The following is a 21998-nucleotide window of genomic DNA, read 5'->3' on the forward strand; positions in this document are numbered from 1 at the left end:
TTTTCCAAACCTCTTTACAAGATGTAAAATGGTTGGGTTTGTGGTTAACCAAACTTTTGATTTTTTGTTTTTTTTTTAATATTAATTATTTTATTTCTAGCTTATCATTAATTTCAACTACTCAGACTTTTGAATTGCTCAGCTCTGTGTTTAAGTTTCTATAGAATAGGTTTGGCACTGAGCAGGCTTGGAGAGTCCAAAACCTTTTGGACATTGCAATAACGTAGAGTTCAGAGTTTAGAGAGAATGTCAAATGAGAATCACCCTGCCACGGGTCCAAAGAGAGATCAATGCTTCTGCCATGAAAGAAAAAGGGGTTCCATTGGTGAATCTGCAGTTAGCATAAATATAGGGTGGTAACGGGTCTCTTAAGTGCAAAGGTGCCCACAAGCACCTTGTCAACAGAATAACTGGGAGAATACAGAGATTCCTGAGCCCACCTTGGAGAGTCAAGGGCCAAGGAGGGGCTCAGGATCCTGTTTCTTTTTAATTAAAGTGCCAAGGTGATTCTTTTTTTTTTTTTCATAAATTTATTATTTTATTTATTTATTTATTTTTGGCTGTGTTGGATCTTCGTTGCTGCGCGTGGGCTTCCTCTAGCTGCGGTGAGCGGAGGCTACTCTTCGTTGCAGTGCACGGGCTTCTCATTGCGGTGGCTTCTCTTGTTGTGGAGCATGGGCTCTAGGCACACGGGCTTCAGTAGTTGCAGCATGCGGGCTCAGTAGTTGTGGCTCACGGGCTCTAGAGCACTGGCTCAGTAGTTGTGGTGCACGGGCTTAGTTGCTCAGCGGCATGTGGGATCTTCCCAGACCAGGGAACGAATCTATGTCCCCTACACTGGCAGGCAGATTCTCAACCACTGTGCCACCAGGGAAGCCCTGCCAAGGTGATTGTGATGATCAGTCAGCTTTGGAAACAGCTCTGAAGGTGGATGGCTCAGGTTGTGGGCTCCTGTTTTAGAAGTGATTCACTGAGTATTAGCATCCCTACTCCAATTACCTTTGCAAAGATCTGACCCACGTCTCTTCAAAATGATGTAAGAAAGGTTTAGGAGAGTCGTAAGAGGCACTTAGAGCTGACTCCCATTTCAGATGCTGTGGTTGTGGACTATGTGCCTGAGAAATGACACTATCTGACAACAATCATCAAATGTATTTTTGACATTTAAGTCTTGCACCGTAAGACCCAACCTTCAAGATATCAACTCCTGGGACTTCCCTGGTGGTCCAGTGGTAAAGAATCCACCTTCCAATGCAGTGAATGCGGGTTCAATCCTTGGTCGGGGAACTAAGATCCCACATGCCATGGGGCAACTAAGCCCGCGCACCACAACTACTGAGCCCCCGCACCTCAACGAGACAGCCTGCGTGCCACAAACTACAGAGCCCATGCACCCTGGAGTCCATGTGCCACAACTAGAGAGAGAAATCCCACACGCCACAACTAGAGAGAAGCCAGAGCGTGGCAACGAAGAGCCCAGGCACTGCAACAAAAAAAATCCCTCATGCCTCAATGAAGATCCCACGTGGTGCAACTAAGACCCGATGCAGCCAAATAAATAAATTAAATAAATAAATTAAATAAACAAATATTTAAAAAAAGATATCAACTCCCATCAATCCCCACCAGGCACTCAAAGTATCTCCCAATATACCTTGAACTTTTCTAACTTTTTCATATCTTCCTCCCCAATCAGCAATGAGCTCAGCTCCACTAATAGAGGCAGTATGACCTGGTGTTTAAGAGGCTGGCTTTGGAATAAGGCAGGTTGGAATTCTAGTGTGTTTGTGAGCCAACTTGCACTATGCTGGTCAACACCCTAGGGATGCAGAGCAATAAGATAGAAGGGGCCTGGGTCATTGCCCAATGGCACTCTCAAGTGATGCCTGAAAGGAAAACACAAACTTCTATCTTGTTCAAGCCACTATTATTTTTGGTCATTATTCAAAAATCTGAAACTACATCCTACCAACCAGTAAACCAGCCACTGTAATACAGGTGATAAGGGTTGCTATAGGGGATGCACTTGGTGCTGCGAGAGCATACCTGAGGGAACCAAACCCTACCTGGGAGGCAAAGCCTAAGAGGCTTCCTAGCAAAGGAGATATTTAAGGGAAGTATGTAAGATGAGTGGCACTTAGGTAGGTGAGGAAGGGAGAAAAGGATGCCCCAGATAAAAAGAAAAAGTGTGAGCAAAGTTACAGAGGCAGGAAACAATTCGGGATGTTTGGAAAGTTGTAGTTTAGCATAGCAAAGAGTAGGGTTTGAATGGGCAGTGGGAAGAAATGCGCTGGGGCTTGGGAGTGGATTTTGTATGGGAAAAAAAGATGGTGTGGTGACATGATGAAAATCCCAATCAGAGAATTCCTCACCATGGACTCTCTCTCTGTATTTAGCAGCTGCTGGTGAGAAAGGAGACTGAAAGCTAAAGATAAGTACTATATGGTTTCCCCTATTATTAACTTCCTAATGGAGAGCCCAGATTCACAGAGGGGCTCAGTCCATTGTTCCTAACAGCTGGATTTCTTGTGAGGCAGACAGGAATCCCCAATGGCTCCTACAAACAGACTGTGGGAGGCTGGCTGATTGATAGGCCTGTCAACACCACCTCAAAGCGACCTCAAAGTGAGGTCAATGGCTGAGTAAATTTAACCCAAGCCTATCAAGGTAATGGGAGAAAGAGATTTATTTTGGTTCAGACAAGCTCTGGACAGTGACAGAAATCAGGAAGAAGGCAGGAGCAAAACTTGTGCATCAGTGTTTGGATATGGAGACAATTTCAATTCAACCATCTCAGATGAATATTATCTTCCTTAGTCTAAGAACCTGCCAAGGTATCAATTCTCCACATGCATTCCAATATGTCTGGGTTAGGCAGATCTTCTTTCCTTCCTCCGTTTCTTCCCAGGTCTTTGGTTACCCACCGAGTATGGACCATGCTGGTTTCATATTCTTAGTTGCCCATGTTGACTAAGGGTCTACAATAAGCCAGGTACTGGTGGGCACTTCCTATCAGCTCACCTCATCTTGATATCTGCCTGTGAGATATTATTCCCATTTACAGATGATGAAGCAGAGGGACAAGTGCCTTGCCCAAGGCAAAATAAAAATTAGGAGCTAGGGGGTTTTGTTTGTTTTACTTCTACAGCTCAATGGATTATCACAGTAATTACTCATGGAACCACCACTAAAGTCAAGAGGGATCTTTGTCAACATCCTTTCCCCCTCAAATCACTACCTACTCCTTCCCTACTTCTCTGAAGCCTCTTCTGGTTCCAAACTTCTGCTTTCTCTCTGACTCCATACCCCTTCCCTTAGCCTTCTGGAGCAATAAAGAAAATGAGGGACTTTCCTATGATTGCACAGATGTCAGAGCTGGGACTTGAACCCATGTGTTTGAAGTCCGCTATAGCTTGGTTGATTTCCTCCTCTCAGCTTACGTAAGTCCTTTCCACCTTTCAAGGCCGATCAAATGCCATGCTCCTCCATGGAGCCTTTTAGAACACTCCTGTCCTCTCTGGTCTTTTCCTCTACCTGGTGAGTTCCTGACTGTCTGTTCCACTGATAGGACACTTAGCAGATAGTGTCTGGCACTACTTAGCATTTCACATTCTTGTTTCATCTTCCCTATGAGTTTGTAAGCTTTTGGGAGACTAGGGATCACAACTTACACCTGCTTTTTGTTTTTTGGGTTCTTTTGCAGGCAATGTGCTAAGTTTTTTTTTTTTTTTTTAACATCCTTATTGGAGTATAATTACTTTACATTGTTGTGTTAGTTTCTGCTGTGTAACAAAGTAAATCAGCCATACATATACATATGTCCCCATATCTCCTCCCTCTTGCGTCTCCCTCCCACCCTCCCTATCCCACCCCTCTAGGTGGTCAAAAAGCACCGAGCTGATCTCCCTGTGCTATGCAGCTGCTTCCCACTAGCTATCTATTTTACATTTGGCAGTATGTGTAAGTCCATGCCACTCTCTCACTTCGTCCCAGCTTGCCCTTCCTCCTCCCCGTGTCCTCAAGTCCATTCTCTATGTCTGCGTCTTTATTCCTGTCCTGCCCCTAGGTTCAACAGAACCATTTCTTTTTTTTTTTTAGATTCCATATATATGTGTTAGCATATGGTACTTGTTTTTCTCTTTCTGCCTTACTTCACTCTGTATGACAGTCTCTAGGTCCATCCACCCCACTACAAATAACTCAGTTTCGTTTCTTTTTATGGCTGAGTAATATTCCATTATATATATGTGCCACATCTTCTTTATCCATTCATCTGTCAGTGGACACTTAGGTTGCTTCCATGTCCTGGCTATTGTAAATAGAGTTGCAATGAACATTGTGGTACATGTCTCTTTTTGAATTGTGGTTTTCTCTGGGTATATGCCCAGTAGTGGGATTGCTGGGTCATATAGTAATTCTATTTTTAGTTTTTTAAGGAATCTCCATAATGTTCTCCATGGTGGCTGTATCAATTTACATTCCCACCAACAGTGCAAGAGGGTTCCCTTTTCTCCACACCCTCTCCAGCATTTATTGTTTGTAGATTTTTTGATGATGGCCATTCTGACTGGTTTACACCTATTTGTATTCATAGAACCTTGAAAGTGGTCTGCACGGAGGAGGAAGCAGAATAAGTGGATTCCTGGGCTTTGGAGTCAGACTCAGGTTCAAATCCTGGTCCTGCTAGTGGCTTGCTGTGTAACATTGAATTACTTAATCTCTGTCCCAATGCCTTCCTGAAGGGTTGTTGAGAAAATTAAAGTACATAATGATTTTCAAGGTGTAGCATAGTGCCTGGCACACATTAGTCATTCTGCAAAGGTAAACTATTATGGAACCCAACAAGTATTCATTGTTGATAATTATTCAACTGGTCCTCAAGGTTAAAAAAATTTTTTTAAAGAAAGAACTAAGATAGAAAATCTCTTTTCCATAGGATACAAGTCTAGAAAAGCAACACACAAGTTGGAAGGAGGCCGGATATTGGGTAGGAATAGCCTCACTTCCCCTCCATCACGTTCACTTACTACAGAAGCAATAATGGCTCCCCAGTGTGCAGCGCATTGAAATGACTAACAGCTGAGCGGGTGACAGCCAAGCAGAGTCAGGGGCCCTGGCCGTGTTCCTGCTGCTAAGTCATGCAGAAGAGGCCAGCTTTACCTCCGAGCCTCAGCAGCAGCTAATGCTGTTAGGATGAAAGATGGGTCCATTTGGGCCCTAAACTTTGGTGTTCAGGCACTCTAGAAGGTCAATGGCTGGAGAGAAAATACAAGGGCTGAAGCAGGAGTTTCCAGCGAAGAGGCTGAGCCGCTGTCAAGAATCAGGAAATATACCACTCTGGGCGCATGCAAAGTATGCATACTTTAACCAAACAGTCCATTTCTTCAAAGGACTTTAAAGGGCAAAAGCTTGCCTTCCTTCCAACTTTACTCCCATACATAACCACGCAGGAGACAGCTGATCTGAAACACAGCACCTGTTGCTTTCTTTATGCCCATTCTCAACTTGCAAAGAGATTCTTCTCCAAATACTTTCCGAAAATATTAAGGAGAGTTTTGGGGTGGGATTTACATACAGATTTTCTTTTCTGTAATTCTGTGGGCTTTGTCTGATCATCTGTCCTGCAAGTCGTAGGAGGCATTTCTCTGAGCATCAGTTCTAACACAATAGAACTCAAAACGGAACAATGTAAGGCACGTCAGGTGGGTGGGAAACTGTGATAGCCTGAGATTTTGGAAGCTAAATGGAGTTAAGGAGATGCAGAGGAGGGTAATGAGGAAGCTTTAGATAATGGGATCAGGCAGGACTGACTCAAAAAACAGCAGAGACTGCTGGGCTCTTTTGGACCACAGGATCCCTGTAGTTGGGTGGGGGGTAGGGGGCACAAAAAGGCAAAACTCAAACCAGCAGTATTTGTCAGGCCAAAGCAAGTTGTGACCTGTGATCACAGGTGTGATCTTGTGATCACACTGTGACTTGTGATCAAGCCAAGAGTGGGTGGGGGCAAGGGGGTCAGGTGGCAATACTTTCCAGAGCAAATGCAAAAGATAGTGCTATAAAGGAATGAACTATCACCAGAAATATTCATTGTCTACAGCAATGCCCAGGAATTACATAACCTCATCAGCTTTCCTCCACTGGCCTCGGTTTCCCCGTATTTAAATCCGAAGAAGTTGTACTACTCCCCAGTCTGAGTTAGTGACCCTCCTCTTCTCCCTCAGACCTCCATGTATAATTGTCTGTTAGTGAGTCTGCCTCCCCAACTAAGCCTTAAATTCCTAAGGGCTGGGACTGTATTTTATTCCTCTCTGCATCCTCAAAGCCTGGCACACGGCCTGGCTTATAGCAGGTGTTCAATCAACATTTACCGACTGAATGGTCTCTAAAGTCCTTGGAGGACAGAATCATAGACTGACTGGATTGGTTGTTCTGATTCTGTCCTCTACAGAGCTCAGCATAAAGTGTGGGCCAAACAGCCTCCCCAGGAGCTGTCCTGATCAGGCTGCTTCAGTTGAAGTACCGTGGCCTTTCCTCCCCTTCCTTTCTCTTTTCTTAACTTCTTTATTCCCATCTTCAAATATCATTCTCCTTGGACTGTACCACTCTAAAGCCATTGTGCTTGCTTCAAACTTCAAGACTGGGGGGTCTCTTAAATGTGAAACACCAACCAGCCCTCTCATTTACTTCCCCTTCTGCAACCAAGTCCATAGACCTTCCTAAGGTCTTACCTAGGTCTGACCTTAGAGTCTCTTGGAAGAAGATCCTGAGATAACAATTTGAATGGAAGAGGCTTACTGGTGAAGTGATTCCAGGGAGCACTGATAGTCGAGCAGGGAAGGAAGTGAGACAGGAAAGGGAAGAAAGGTAATATAGGATGTTTTAATGAGCAGGTATTGCTGTGGGCAACTGAGGTTCACTCCTCCTGAAGACCCCTGGGAGATTCTGTGGAATGTACCTCAGAGTCATCCCGATGAGGAGTGAGGGAGCCGGGGTATGTATCCACCAACTCCCATCCAAAATTGGTTGAAGGCTGTTTGAGGGTTAGGGGGAATAATCCCCCACCACTGCTAGTCTGCCTCATGCACTAGTTAAACACACTCCTGCAGTCAGAGAAAGCACCCAGGGGCTTGTAGAAACAAGCCATCAGCATGTACAGCAATAGTGAGATCTGAGGGGATCTGGGCAGGGGCACCAACACCTTATGGGACACATTCTAGACTGATGCCCCAAAGTCTTCCATCTTCTCATCCCAGTTTGCTCTGCTATGGAGTAAAACATAAAGTTCTCCAGTTGGAAGAGACTTGGTAATCATCTACGTTAACCAAATCCCTCTTCAGTCCAGAATCCCCTCTACAACATTCCTGACAAGTGGTTGTCAGCCTCTGCTTGAATACTGCTAGTGTCAGGGAACTCACTGCACTGAAATTATTCCAGCAACTTGCTATTTCTGGAATAACGGAGTTGCTGAAAAATCCGCCCCCCCCCCCCTTTTTTTCTTTTTTAAAGAGTCCACATTAGTCACCTTGTAATTTCCAACTGTTGGCCTTAGTTCTGCCTTTTGGAGCCACACAAAATGATTCTGCTCCTCCATTCACAGTAGCCCTTTTAGTTAGTTTCTAAAACTAACTGGTATGTTTTCACCATGACTCTTCTTCTCCAGCCCAAATCATCCACTGCCTTTATTACTCTTACTAAGATATGGTATTTAGACCAGTCATTCTCAACCAGGGGCAAATTTGCCTCCGAGGGGACATCTGGCACCGTCTGGAGACATTTCTGGCTGTTATAACTACCAGGAAGCACTACTGGCAAGCATGGCTTGGGGTCAGGGATGTTGCTAAGAATCCTACAAGACACAGGAGAGCCCGCAAGACAAAGAATTATCTGGCCCCAAATGTCTAAAATACCAAGGCCAAGAAACCCTTTTCTAGAAACATCATTATCCAGGCCACTCTCCTTTGGACATTCCTTATGGCTTGTCATATAAAGCACAGTGCTCAGAACTTGACACGTGGCGCCTGCAGGGACAGGACCAAAGAAAGCATGAGTATGGGCGTCCTCTCTCACTCTGACAATGGGACTGACTAGAGCAGCTGAAGCATCCACCATATACTCCCCTCCTCCCCAGTCTGGGGTCAGGAAAAAGCTCCAAGTCCTATTGAAACAAACTGCTCTCAAGCCAACAATTAGGAAATAAAAACAAAGATATAAAAACATAAATGCAAGTCTAGGAAGTAGTGTTCTCTCTGAGCATCTACACAACACTTTAATCATGACAGATTGAATCAGATTCGTTTTAGTTTTTTTTTTTTTACCCGAAAGATATAATTGTAGATTTTTCTGTAAAATTTTTGCTACCTGAAAACATGATAAATTGTCTTTTGTATTTTCATCCATGCCACTCCTAAAAACATCAGACAGGACAGACTGATGTGGATCCACTTCTTAACTCTTTTTGGGTAAGGCTGTGTTGACCAGCTATGAAGTCACTTAACTGTAGCTTACATTTATTTATCTGATCTAAGAAAACACCAGGTCTAGATGGTTTTACTACTAAGTCTTATCAAACATTCAAGAACCAGTTAATTCCTATTTTATTCCAACTGTTCTAGAAAATGGGTGGTGGGAGGGAGATGGAGACTTCAGCTTATTTCAGAAAGCTAGCATAATCCTAAAGCCAAAACCTTTCAAGAACAGTGCATGAAAAAAATTTATAGGAAAATCTCATTAATGCACATAGATATAAACTTCCTTAAAGATTACCAAACTGGATCTAGCTTTGAATTTTATATTTCACAAAGTGGCTCAGTTTTGTTTATTCCGGGAATGTAGGATGATTTAACAGAAAGTCTATTAATGTAACTTACTACATTAATAGATTAAAGTGGTGGGTAGGAGTCAGGAATGGACCACAGGCACACAGAGGAACGTTCTTTTCTTTCTTTTTTTTTTAAAGTAGCTTTTTCTGTGTTATAAAACCCACAAAATTTCTGTGATATAAAATAAACATTTATTTTTCATACATCTTGGGTAAGCCAGGGGCAACTATTTTGGGCTGGGCTCAACTGGTCAGTGAGTCAGCTGGGTGACCACATCCACAAAACTCTCATTATTCTTGGACCAGCTGGCTAGTTGTTGCAAGTTCATCTCATGGCAGGGCAGAGTATTAAGAGGGTGAACTCAACAGGACAAACACACTTCAAGCCCCCCTACTTGTATAATACCTGCCATCACCCATCTGGCAAAAACAACTTGCATGGCTGAGTTCAAAGTCAAAGAATGGGGAAGTATATTCTCCATGGCATGGATACTAGGAGGGCATGTGGATATTTTATTACTTATAATTTACAAATATGATATACATGTATACACATTATATATATGTTTATTATGTGTCCAACTTATATATATGAAATTTGGTATACACAAAGTATTTCATAATAAAGCTTAAATTCACACATTAGGTACACTTTGGGACCCTTCTTACTTACTAGTCTCATAATCTTATCCAAAAAGGAAAAGGAGTTAGTTTGGCATGAGGTGTTCTTCATGATCATCTCTTTCATCTTTACTTTTTCCCATTCTTTCAGCCTCTTCCAAAAAGAATTTAAAGAGGTTTACAAAGCACTGAGACAAAATAAAGTTATCATCAGAAAACAAAGCAAACGGAAAATAAGGTTACTGAAACAAGACGGAGCTAGAAATGCCATTAGCACTTGGCTGGATATTCTCTGTTTGCTCCCCTTATCCTCTTCCCACCTTTCTCTACCTGTTTAAGGGCTCCTTCGTCTCGGGCTTCTCCTATAGCTACAGGTCTCACTGAGTTCTGATGACCACTCTCTCCTCTTCTGCTTGAGGCCCAGAGGCTGGTAACACTTCCTGTGAACTTCCTTGCTGGCTCCCTTAATTTTGCCACATCTTTGTAACACGAAGCTCTCCTTACTTAACATTTCTGAAGGTGCCATATTTCCTGCCAGAGACCCTGATTGCAATAGCCCACACAAATCGTATGCCTTAAGTCTAAACGCCTACTAGAAGTAGATGATAAATACAGCTCTAAGGTCTCAGTGTGATTATCAAGTGGGAAAGACAATTGATAAAAGAGTCACCAGTCCCTCCAGAGAAGCAGATCTACTCTGGACGCCATGATGGGCAAGAAATTTTTTGTGCCTTCTCAATGACAGGTCATTGTGGTATAACACCCCCATGTCTTTTCTGTCTCACAGACCATCTCTAATTATTCAGGGCCCAGTCCTCATATATCCTCTTTTTATCCACACTCACTCCTTAGTTGATCTCATGGCTTTAAATATCACACACATGCTGATGACTCCCAATATGTAGCTCCAGTTCTCACTTTTCCCTGAACTCCAGTTTTCACTATCCAATTGCCTACGCTGTTTGTCCAATAGGCATCTCAAACTCTTGGCATGTCCAAAACAAAACTCGCCAAGTTTATCGAATAATCCTCTCTTCCTAGTCTTCCTCCATCTCAGTAGAGGGCCTTGGCATCCTTCACTTGGGTGCTCAGGTGTGTGGACTGGTGGGGAGGGGGCCTGGCGGAAATCCATCATCCTTGATTCCTTTTTCTCACACTCCACATCCAATCCAGCTGCACATTATGTTGGCTCAGATATTCAAAAATATATTCAGAATCTGACCAATTTTCACCACCTGCATCACTTCCCACTCTAGCTCCAACTTCCCAGACTCTCTTATACCACTGTACTTGCTCCTAACTTGTTTCCCTCCTTCTATACTTGCCCTCTTCCAGGGTCCCACCTCCAGCAGCCAGTGTGATCCTTTAAAAATACATCAGATCATGTCATCTACTCAAAATCCTCCAGTCGCTTACCATCACACTCAGAATGTAGTATAAAGTCTCCACCATGGCCTGTAAGGCCGAACTGACCCTTGATGTTCTGTGAGCAGGTGAAGCATAGTACTTGAGGTCTTGGGACCTTTGCACTTGCTGTTTCCTCTGATTGAAACACTCTTCTCCAGATATCTACATGCCTCCACCACTCATTTCACTTAGGTCTCTGCTCAAATGACAACTCCTCAGAGAAGCCTTCCCTGGTCATTGGCTCAAAACAGCCCCACCATCCTTATTCCTAACTTTACTTTTCTTCACAGCACTAATCAGTACCTGACATTACATTAAATATAAATATGTAATTATGCATTAGTCTTCCCATTTAGAATGCTAAATGCTACGAAAACAAGGGTTTGTTTCCTTCACCCCAGCATCCCTGGTATGATACTTGACACGTAGAGGGCTCTCAATAAATATTTGCTAAGTGAATGAAAGACTCCATTCTAGGTCATCTGATTTCTTGACTCACACTCAGAAAGATCAAAGAAATATTTGAGCCTCAATTAAGTGAGTGGCACTTAGCTAGATGCTTCGAGCTTTAAAAAATCTAACAGTTCCTGACCCGAACTGTGACCTTCTGGGTGAGTAGTGATTGGGAGAGGACACAAGGGAGTCCTCAGGGTACTAGAAACGTTCTTTATCTGGGTAACAGTTATATAGGTGTACACCTAATTACAGATCTACTGAGCCAAACACTTCACATTTGTGTATTTTAAGTTGCACCCCAATAAAAGATTTGTTTTGTTTTGTTTTAAGTTTCTGGCCTATCTAGACACATCAACAGGTAGTTTCCAGCGCGGCAGACCAATGACAGGTCTGCACAGACTGCCTGCCATATGATCAGTGAGAAAGCCACCCTCCAAAGTGCTAAGATTGGCAAACCGGCTAAAAGGAAAAGGTAGGCTGTATCCTGCCTTCCTTCTGACACCAGAACATCCCACAGATCACGGGCCTTCTTCAGTGCCCCAGGTCCACTTTCTCAATCTGATGCTCAACTGCTAGAAGATACGCCACCTGTTAGGGAGCAGATCCCTGAAGTGAGATGGAGCACGGCAGAGCTTAGACCGGGGCAAGAGAGAGGAACAGTATGTCAGCCTTTATGCTTTAGATTCTTAACCACATAGTTTGAGGACGTGAACACCGCGTCCACGCGTTTGGAGGGAACAACTAGCTGTACACTCGGCTCACCGAACGTCACAAACCCAGCGAACGCCCGGCCTGGGCCCCAGGCCCCCAACGCGCACGCGCAGCATACAGCCGCCGCTACGCAGGCGCACTGCAGCCTTGTGCCGGGCAAAGCGGGGACAGGTGCCCCTGCGAGCGGGCGCGCGCGCGTTCTCGGGCGTGCGCGCTATGGAGCAGCGGTTAGCTGAGTTCCGGGAGGTCCGGAAGCGAGCCGGGCTGGCGGCCGAACCCAGCACTTCGATCCAGCGTGCACAAACCTCGGGAGAGAAGGCGGAAGCAGCTGCGACTCCAAAGGCAGCGCCAGGCTGGCTAAAACGGTTCCTGGTGTGGAAACTGAGGCCCGCGAGTGCCCAGGCCCAGCCCAACCTCGCTCAGGTGAGAGGAACGAGGCCTCACCCCGGGTCCCTGGCTTCTGAGCCGCGGACTTGGCCTCTCGGGCAGCTCCGCCGAGGCCCCGCCCCGCCACCACGTGGTGGCAACCCCCCCAGCCCCCCACCTCGCCGCGTCAAGGAGCGGCCCGGCCCGCCAGCCAGGCTCCCTCCCCAGCTTTCCAGCCGGGCCTTCGGTGGCGGGGCGGGGCTGCTGGCGCCTCCCGCCAGCTCGGGGGCGGGCCCTCGCGTCTCCAGCCTCTCGCATGGGCCCTGATGAGTGGCTTCCACATTTTCCTTCCAGCCCGCGACCCACGCAGCTCCGACTCCAGGCTTGAAGCGAGGGTCTAGGATCCTGGAAGAAAGGACCTCTGCCCTTGTGTTATTCACAGCGAGTTGAGTTATCGTTGTGCCCCCGGTGGCTTTGGGAAACCTCTCCACAATGGTGTTGAGTCACAGCCCTCTGCTAATGGAGGGTAAAAGGTCTAATTGGATTCTGATAAAAAGTGGCAGTAATTAAAGCTTCATTTGATTTCGCACCTGGGCCACATGCAGCCAGTCGCCCAAATAGCCTGCGCTTTAGAAATGGCATTTGAATACAAAATTCGCAAAAGTGTGGTAACTGTAACTGCCCGTGGTGGCATGTACCTTTGTCTCACTATTGAACTAGCAAGCCCTATTCAAGTTTAACAATGAATGTTCAAGGCGAAGACAATATATAGATTAGTATGATATCCTTTTCATCCTGTGAGTCTTTGGTAATTTCCTATTCACGTCTCAGTATCTTCGTTTTCACTCATGAGTAAGGGGGCAAGGTGATGACTTGAGTGTGAGATTGGAGCATCTATGTGGGAATACAGGACAAAACATCAAGGGGATATCTGTGCTGTGGGGCAATCTGTGACATGGCCTTTGTCCCTCCTAAGTGCAGTAACAGCCAAAAATTCCTTTTGAAAATTAAAATGTACCTTACTCCTCTTAAAATTACTTCAGTTCAGCTATCATTGCACCACATCTGGTTTTAAGGAATTTTTAGGAGAGCATACTGTTACTCAGTTTGGATTAGATATTATTCTCCATGACACGCAGGGTTCCAACTGACTTGCAGAAAGAGAGTGCAGCAGGTTTCAAACAGTCCATTTCCTTGCATGCAGTTTGTCTCAGGATGACTTTATTGTTGATTAGAACTCACTGAGCACAATTGCTTAGGATTTTATTTATTTATTTATTTTTAAATAAATTTATTTATTTTATTTTATTTATTTTATTTTTGGCTGTGTTGGGTCTTTGTTGCTGCGCACGGGCTTTCCCCTGTTGGGGCGAGCAGGGGCTACTCTTCGTGGCTTCTCCTTGCGGTGGCTTCTCCTGTTGTGGAGCACGGGCTCTAGGCACGTGGGCTCAGTAGTTGTGGCTTGCGGGCTCTCGAGCACAGGCTCAGCAGCTGTGACGCATGGGCTCAGTTTCTCCGTGGTATGTGGGATCTTCCCGGACCAGGGCTCGAACCCGTGTCCCCTGAATTGGCAGGCGGATTCTTAACCACTGCGCCACCAGGGAAGTCCCTGGTTAGGATTTTAGAATCCATTTCCTCTACCTCTTTTCCTCTCCCAGTTACAAAATAGTATCTAGTCCACACAATGAGTTTTTGACTGTATGTCTCATTTCCAAAGGAATATGAGATCATTGAGTTGGATCTAGAGAAGCTGAACTTGGAGAAAGTTTTCATTATTAAAAACCCAAAAGCCGATGGCCTGACAAAGGGATGAGAGGAAATGCCGGACCTCCAGTGCTTCTTATTAATTACTCTGTTTTTCATAAGGAACTTTGAAGCTCATTTTCATTGGCTCAGCTACCATTCCTGGGTTTGTTCTGGTGTGAAATTCTCATTAAACTGCTTTTTTTCTCCCCTAATTTATAATCTATCTCTACCTAATAATTTAGGTGGCACACAGTGGCTTGTCAGAGATTTCTTTAACCTTCTGTTTCTAATTGCTCCTTTTTGCTGGCCATTGACAAGGAAGCATCCACCTCCTCCTTACCTCACTCTCGAATTTAGCTTGCAGAAAAGCAGTCCACTAAAATAAAATATTTCTTTCTGTGACAAGCGTCTACCACATTAGGACAGAAATGCCTGTAACTTTTAAAAACTCCTGCCAAGCCCCCCACCCCACCCCCGTCTCCCTCCCAGGCCCCCAGTGCACCATCTAGCCCCAAGGTCCATCGCCCACACTCATCCTGAAATTCCTCCCCTCCAAGCCTTGGCTCAGGTTGGCCCACTTCTCAAATGCTCTCCTTCTTTGGCGTCACCTGGCCAAGCACAGCCTTTGCATCACTCCCTCAATTCCAGGAGTCATCTTTTAACTTTTCCCTTTCCCCCATCAGCAGTCATTGATTCAGTATAATCCTATCATGTGCCCACTGTGTTCCAGCTGCTTTCCTGTATCCCAGGAGACAGTGTGATAAAGACAAAGCCCTGCTCTCACAGAACTCGCCTTTGAGTTGAAAGAACAGAATGATGAATGCTACAAAAAGGTGGGGGGGACCCAGGGTGCTGTGATAGTGAATCGGGGGTAAGGGATGCAGAGTGCCACTTTAAATTGGGTGGGCAGGGAGGACTCACTGAGGAGGTGACCTCACCATTTTCATAAGAAGGAGCCACTTTTGCAGGAACCTGGGAGAGGCCAAGGGTCCATGTGGTGACATTTTTACTGAGGTTTGTAGAAGAGGGAGCCAGCCAGGTGGTGTGAGGGGAAGGGGCTTTCCTCTCAGAGGGAACCACAAGTGCAAAGGCCCTGAGGTGGGAAGCAGCTTGGTATACAAGGAACGGAATTCCTGTCCCTAAACTGCACCATATGTGCTGTGGTGACTGTGGTGACCACAAACGCTTCCACACACAGCTTTTACAGCAGAAGGCACACTGGTTCTAAAACAAATGCCAAACGAGGCAGAGGAATTTCCTTATTCCCCCCTCTTTGTTCCCTTTGCCAGTTCATTTAACCCCCTACCCCACCTCATCTCCTTCTAGCTCTCTAACCCTTCCCCTTAACACCCACCATAAAGGCCCTAATTAAGTAAAAAGGGCTTTGGAGGGAGATCATCCTAGGATGCTAGACCAAACTCATCTCTGCCTGTCACCAGCCATGTGACTTTAGGGGAGTTGCTTACACCTCAGCGTTTTCTTATCAGTAAATTGGGAATAATAATACCTGCTTGCTGGATTACAGGAGATCAGACATCTTGAAGGCACTCAATAAATGGTGGCCATAGCATTATTCTTGTTATACTCCTTCAATAATAAAATAAATTCAGTCTACTGTGAGTTTCAGGTCGTACACATTTAAGATGTATTCTGTAGTCATCATTTCTCTCCGTCTTCCATGTCACCACCCTAATCTCTGCCTGGTCCTGTCTTGCTGGGCCTCCTGCATGAGCTACTAACAATTTCCTTTCTTCTACTTTTGCAGCCCATTTTCTGCCTGGCAGCCAGAATAGTCTTAAATATTAATCAGATTGTATTAGTTCCCTGCTTCAGTGATTTCCCTATTGTGCACACTGGTTAAATCTGAAAGGGACATTTATTTGTTTAATAAATGTGTGTGTTTGTGGGTGGGGGTTTGTTGATTTTATGTTAAGAACCTTTCCAATCTAATTGAAAAGGTAATAATTACAATATTGATACTAAAAATCAAGGGTTTAACAATATAGAATTTCTGAAGCAACATAAATCAGATGACCTGTATTTTTAATCAGGACCAAATAATATTTGTGGTCCCTTTTAAATTGCCACGTGAAGAATAAGAGATATAATTGAATAAATGAACTAAAAGTCTACTATGTATTGAGAACTTATGTGTGGGGTACTGTGTTTGGCTCTGGAGACACCAGAAGATAATAAATGGTAGCTTGGGGCCTCGTGCAACAATCTAGGGACACATGTGACCTATATTAAAAGAGAGACACTTGAATGAGGAATAGTTTGGTGCTCAGTGAGAAACAGCCAGTCAGAGCTCTAGGTGGCAGAGGGGACACCCTCCTTGATGGCCCAGGAGGTCGGGGCATATACAGTTCACCATGCTTGCCTGGAGGAAGCAAGTTGCTGAAGAATGGAGAGGAAGCAGAGGCTATTCCTGGCCACAGAGGGACAATGTCTTTGGGTCGTAAGACCAGTTGAACTGGAGTAGAGGGTTCATTTATAGAGCAGTAGATGGTGGATCATGTTGTTCAGAAACTTTTTAGACCACTGTTTTACAGACTGCAAGTCATGACTCATTAGTGGGTGGTGAAATCAATTTAGAGGATCTAGTCCTCTGTTAAAACTAAATTTAAACAAATAGAATAGAAAATCAAAGCTTCATATGTAAGGAAGGTATTTGTTGATTTGTGACCTTTTTTCCCCCTGATATATGTATGCGGGGTTGCAGTACAAAATGTATTTTTTATTGTGGGTCATACCCAAAAAAGTTTGGAAAATACTGGACTGGAGATCAAGCACCCTAAAGCTCCTTAAGTACCTGTGTCTCCCATTAGCACACAGCGCAGGGGCCTGTGTACTGGCATTTCTGTCTGTTGAGTGAATGCAAGGCCTTGGATTCCAGCCCAAGGAGTTTAAATTTTAACCCGTAGGCAATAAAAATTTGTCAAAGGTTTGTGAGCAGGGGGTTGATGGGTGTTGTAGCAGATCCATTTAGCAGCTGTACATAGGATGGTTTGGGGAGGGAAGAGTTAGGAGGTGGGGAGTCCAGTTAGGAGATCCTGGGGGTGTGTAGGATGGTCACAGGGGATGGAAAGGTTGTGGCTATAACAGTGACTTTCTTTTTAATGTGTGGAAGGGATTTTTGTTTCCCGTTTCTGGTGTAGTCTTCATTTTAGAATCATGTCACTCAACAAAATTTTAGCTCCTCTAGACAAATCAGCAAACATATATTGATTCTGTGTGGGAAGCATGTGGTCACTGCCTTATCAATTACGGGGGAGTTTCTGTACCAGGCACAAATTAGCTCCTGTTAGCAACAGATTAATCTGAGGAAATGTCTGCCTCAGATGGATATCCCTCTGAACGCTGTAAGGATTTCATCGGGTCACATCTCACTGATCAGTTTTGATTCTGTTGGAGCAGAATGCATAGGAGCTCTTTGGAGATGGTTGTCCTAGAGAGCAGGGCAAGAAAATAGACACAGATGAGCCGGAAGCCTTTCCCGAGCAAGGACAGCTGTCTCTCCAGATCGGTTTTGATCCTCCCGGCTCCACTGCCTATTATTCTTACTTTGGTTTGTTTGTGTGTGTCCTAGGGAGCGGTTCGGCTTGGGGGCCGCGCGTCACAGCCACCGGGGAATCCAGCCGAGCCTCCGCCGGCCCCGCCCCCGCAGGACCAGTCTCTCCTGACCAACATCACCTTCTTGAAGGTGCTCCTCTGGTTGGTCCTGCTGGGACTGTTTGTGCAACTGGAATTTGGCCTGGCTTATTTTGTCCTGTCGCTCTTCTACTGGATGTATGTGGGGACACGAGGCCCCGAGGAGAAGACGGAGGGGGAGAAGAGCGCGTACTCCGTGTTCAACCCCGGCTGCGAGGCCATCCAGGGTACCCTGACTGCCGAGCAGCTGGAACGCGAGCTGCACTTGCGACCCCTGCAGGGGAGATAGGACCAGCCCTGCTGTCAGCTGGCCTCCCAAGGTCCTTTCACCCCTGGGGCACTGACTTGTGGGTTTGACTAAGGACAGCTTGCGGGTCAGTTCTGTGACTCCGCAATTCCACACGCTTTCCCCGATCTCCTGCTGCAGTTTTCTTTCAGAACTTCTTTTTGGTTTTGGTGAAACTCCCAGGAAGACGCTCACTGTGGGTCTGATGCAATTTATAAAAATTACACGCTTAAGAAAGGAGACCTGTTTGTCTCTTTATTTGAGAGAGGTGATTTTTAGAGCACTAAGAGGGCATTGGGGAGATAACTGTTTAAAATATCCAGCTGTTTGTAGTAATCGTTTGGTACATCAAGACTGTATAAAGTAAATAGTCTCTTTAAATCTTTTTTAAATTAATTTATTTTTCATTGAAGTATAGTTGATTTATAATGTTGTGTTAGTTTCAGGTGTTCAGCATAATGTTTCAGATATATATTCTTTTTCAGATTCGTTTCCCATATAGGTTATTATAAAATATTGAGTATAGTTCCCTGTACTACACAGTAGGTCCTTGTTGTTTATCTATTTTATATATAGTAGTATGTATCTGCTAATTCCAAATTCCTAATTTATCCCTCCCCCCCGACCTTTCCCCTTTGGTAACCATAAATTTGTTTTCTATGTCTGTGAGTCTGTTTCTGTTTTGTAAATAAGTTCATTTGTATCATTTTTTAGATTCCACATATAAGTGGTAGCATATGGTATTTGTCTTTCTCTTTCTGACTTACTTCACTTAGTATGATAATCTCTAGGTCCATCCATCCATGTTGCTGCAAATGGCATTATTTCATTCTTTTTTATGGCTGAGTAGTATTCCATTGTGTGTATATATATCACATCTTCTTTATCCATTCCTCCGTTGATGGACAATTAGGTTGCTTCCATGTCTTGGCTATTGTAAATAGTGCTGCAGTGAAGAAGGGTGTTGTGCGTGTATCTTTTTTTTGTTGTTGTTTTTGTTTTGTTTTTTTTGGTTTTTTTGAATTTTGTTTTATTTTTGTATACAGCAGGTTCTTATTAGTTATCCATTTTATACATGTTAGTGTATGTATGTCAATCCCAATCTCCCAATTCATCACAGCACCACCACCGCTCCCCACCGCTTTTCCCCCTTGGTGTCCATATGTTTGTTCTCTACATCTGTGTCTCAGTTTCTGCCCTGCAAACCAGTTCATCTGTACCATTTTTCTAGGTTCCACATGTATGCATTAATATATGATATTTGTTTTTCTCTTTCTGACTTAACTTCACTCTGTATGACAGTCTCTAGATTCATCCACATCTCTACAAATGACCCAATTTCATTCCTTTTTTTTTTTTTTTAACTTATTTATTTATTTATTTATGGCTGTGTTGTGTCTTCGTTTCTGTGCGAGGGCTTTCTCTAGTTTTGGCAAGTCGGGGCCACTCTTCATCGTGGTGCGTGGGCCTCTCACTATCGTGGCCTCTCTTGTTGTGGAGCACAGGCTCCAGGTGCGCAGGCTCAGTAATTGTGGCTCACAGGCCCAGTTGCTCCGCAGCATGTGGGATCTTCCCAGACCAGGGCTCGAACCCGTGTCCCCTGCATTGACAGGCGGATTCTTAACCACTGTGCCACCAGGGAAGCCCCAATTTTGTTCCTTTTTATGGCTGAGTAATATTCCATTGTATATATGTACCACATCTTCTTTATCCATTCATCTGTCGATGGGCATTTAGGTTGCTTCCATGACCTGGCTATTGTAAATAGTGCTGCCATGAACATTGGGGTGCATGTGTCTTTTTGAATTATGGTTTTCTCTGGGTATATGCCCAGTAGTGGGATTACTGGGTCATATGGTAATTCTATCTTTAGTTTTTTAAGGAACCTCCATACTGTTCTCTATAGTAGCTGTATCAATTTACATTCCCACCAACAGTGCAAGAGGGTTCCCTTTTCTCCACACTCTCTCCAGCATTTGTTGTATGTAGATTTTCTGATGATGCCCATTCTAACTGGTGTGAGGTGATACCTCATTGTAGTTTTGACTTGCATTTCTCTAATAATTAGTGATGTTGAGCAGTTTTTCATGTGCTTCTTGGCCATCTGTATGTCTTCTTTGGAGAAATGTCTATTTAGGTCTTCTGCCCATTTTTTGATTGGGTTGTTTGTTTTTTTGATATTGAGCTGCATGAGCTGTTTATATATTTTGGAGATTAATCCTTTGTCCGTTGATTTGTTTGCAAATATTTTCTCCCATTCTGAGGGTTGTCTTTTCATCTTGTTTGTAGTTTCCTTTGCTTTGCAGAAGCTTTTACGTTTCATTAGGTCCCATTGGTTTATTTTTGTTTTTATTTCCATTACTCTAGGAGGTGGATCAAAAAAGATCTTGCTGTGATTTATGTCAAAGAGTGTTCTTCTTGTGTTTTCCTCTAAGAGTTTTATAGTGTCCGGTCTTACATTTAGGTTTCTAATCACGTGTATCTTTTTGAATTATTGTTTTCTCTGGGTATATGCCCAGGATTGGGATTGCAGGATCACATGGCAACTCTATTTTTAGTTTTTGAGGAACCTCTGTACTGTTTTCCACAGTGGCTGCACCAATTTACATTCCTAACAACAGTGTAGGAGGGTTCCCTTTCCTCCACACCCTCTCCAGCATTTATTATTTGTAGACTTTTTGATGATGGCTGTTCTGACTGGTGTGAGGGGATACCTCATTGTAGTTTTTTTTTTTTAATTTTTATTTATTTATTTATTTATTTATGGCTGTGTTGGGTCTTCGTTTCTGTGCGAGGGCTTTCTCTAGTTGCAGCAAGCGGGGACCACTCTTCAGCGCGGTGCGCGGGCCTCTCACTATCGTGGCCTCTTTTGTTGCGGAGCACAGGCTCCAGACGCACAGGCTCAGTAGTTGTGGCTCACGGGCCTAGTTGCTCTGCGGCATGTGGGATCTTCCCAGACCAGGGCTCAAACCCGTGTCCCCTGCATTAGCAGGCAGATTCTCAACCACTATGCCACCAGGGAAGCCCCGTCATTGTAGCTTTGATTTGCATTTCTCTAATAATTAGCGATGTGGAGCATCTCTTCATGTGCCTTTTGGCCATCTGTATGTCTTCTTTGGAGAAATGTCTTTTTAGATCTTGTGCCCATTTTTTGATTGGGTTTTTTTTGATATTGAGCTGCATGAGCTGTTTGTATATTTTGCAGATTAATCCCTTGTCAGTTGCATCGTTTGCAAATATTTTCTCCCCTTCTGGAGGTTGTCTTTTTGTTTTGTTTATGGTTTCCTTTGCTGTGCAAAAGATTTTAAGTTTAATTAGGTCCTGTTTATTTTTGTTTTCATTTCCATTATTGTAGGAGATGGACCTAAAAAGATATTGCTGCGATTTATGTCAGAGAGTGTCCTGCCTATGTTTTATTTTAGGAGATTAATAGTATCTGGTTTTACCTTTAGGTGTTTAATCCATTTTGAGTTTATTTTTGTGTATGGTGTTAGAGAATGTTTTAATTTCATTCTTTTACAGGTAGCTGTCCACTTTTCCCAGCACCACTTATTGAAGAGACTGTCTTCTCTGTTGTACATTCTTGCCTCCTTTGTCATAGATTAATTGACCATAGGTGTATGGATTTATTTCTGAGCTTTCTGTCCTATTCCATTGAGCTATATTTCTGTTTTTGTGCCAGTACCATGCTCTTTTGATTACTGTAGCTGTGTAGTATAGTCTGAAGTCAGGGAGACTGATTCCTCCAGCTTTCTTTTTCTTTCTCAAGATTGCTTTGGTTTTTCGGGGTCTTTTGTGTTTCCATACAAATTTTATTTTATTTTTGTTCTAGTTCTGTGAAAAATGCCATTGGTAATTTGATAGGGATTGCATTGAATCTGTAGATTGCCATGGGTAGTATAGTCATTTTGACAGTATTGATTCTTCCAATCCAAG

General features: G+C 44.0%; 1 protein-coding gene across 1 annotated transcript; it reads left to right on the top strand.

Moving 5' to 3' along the window:
* Nucleotides 1–12170: 12170 nt before the first annotated feature.
* On the top strand, nt 12171–18727 carry SAYSD1 (SAYSVFN motif domain containing 1). Its single transcript, XM_036870508.1, has 2 exons — nt 12171–12436; nt 17715–18727. Exons 1-2 carry the CDS (start codon nt 12230–12232, stop codon nt 18063–18065), a joined length of 558 nt encoding a protein of 185 aa, XP_036726403.1. The 5' UTR covers nt 12171–12229; the 3' UTR covers nt 18066–18727.
* Nucleotides 18728–21998: the final 3271 nt, after the last annotated feature.

This window comes from Balaenoptera musculus, chromosome 11 (genome assembly GCF_009873245.2).
Source record: "Balaenoptera musculus isolate JJ_BM4_2016_0621 chromosome 11, mBalMus1.pri.v3, whole genome shotgun sequence".
Classification (NCBI taxonomy): domain Eukaryota; kingdom Metazoa; phylum Chordata; class Mammalia; order Artiodactyla; family Balaenopteridae; genus Balaenoptera; species Balaenoptera musculus.

What these genes read in the sequence shown, in the direction of transcription:
- SAYSD1 (XM_036870508.1), top strand. Translation starts at nt 12,230, where the DNA reads ATGGAGCAGCGGTTAGCTGAGTTCCGGGAGGTCCGGAAGCGAGCCGGG. An exon ending in CCCAGCCCAACCTCGCTCAG is followed by an intron (nt 12,437 to 17,714) that starts GTGAGAGGAACG and finishes TGTGTGTCCTAG; the next exon opens with GGAGCGGTTCGGCTTGGGGG.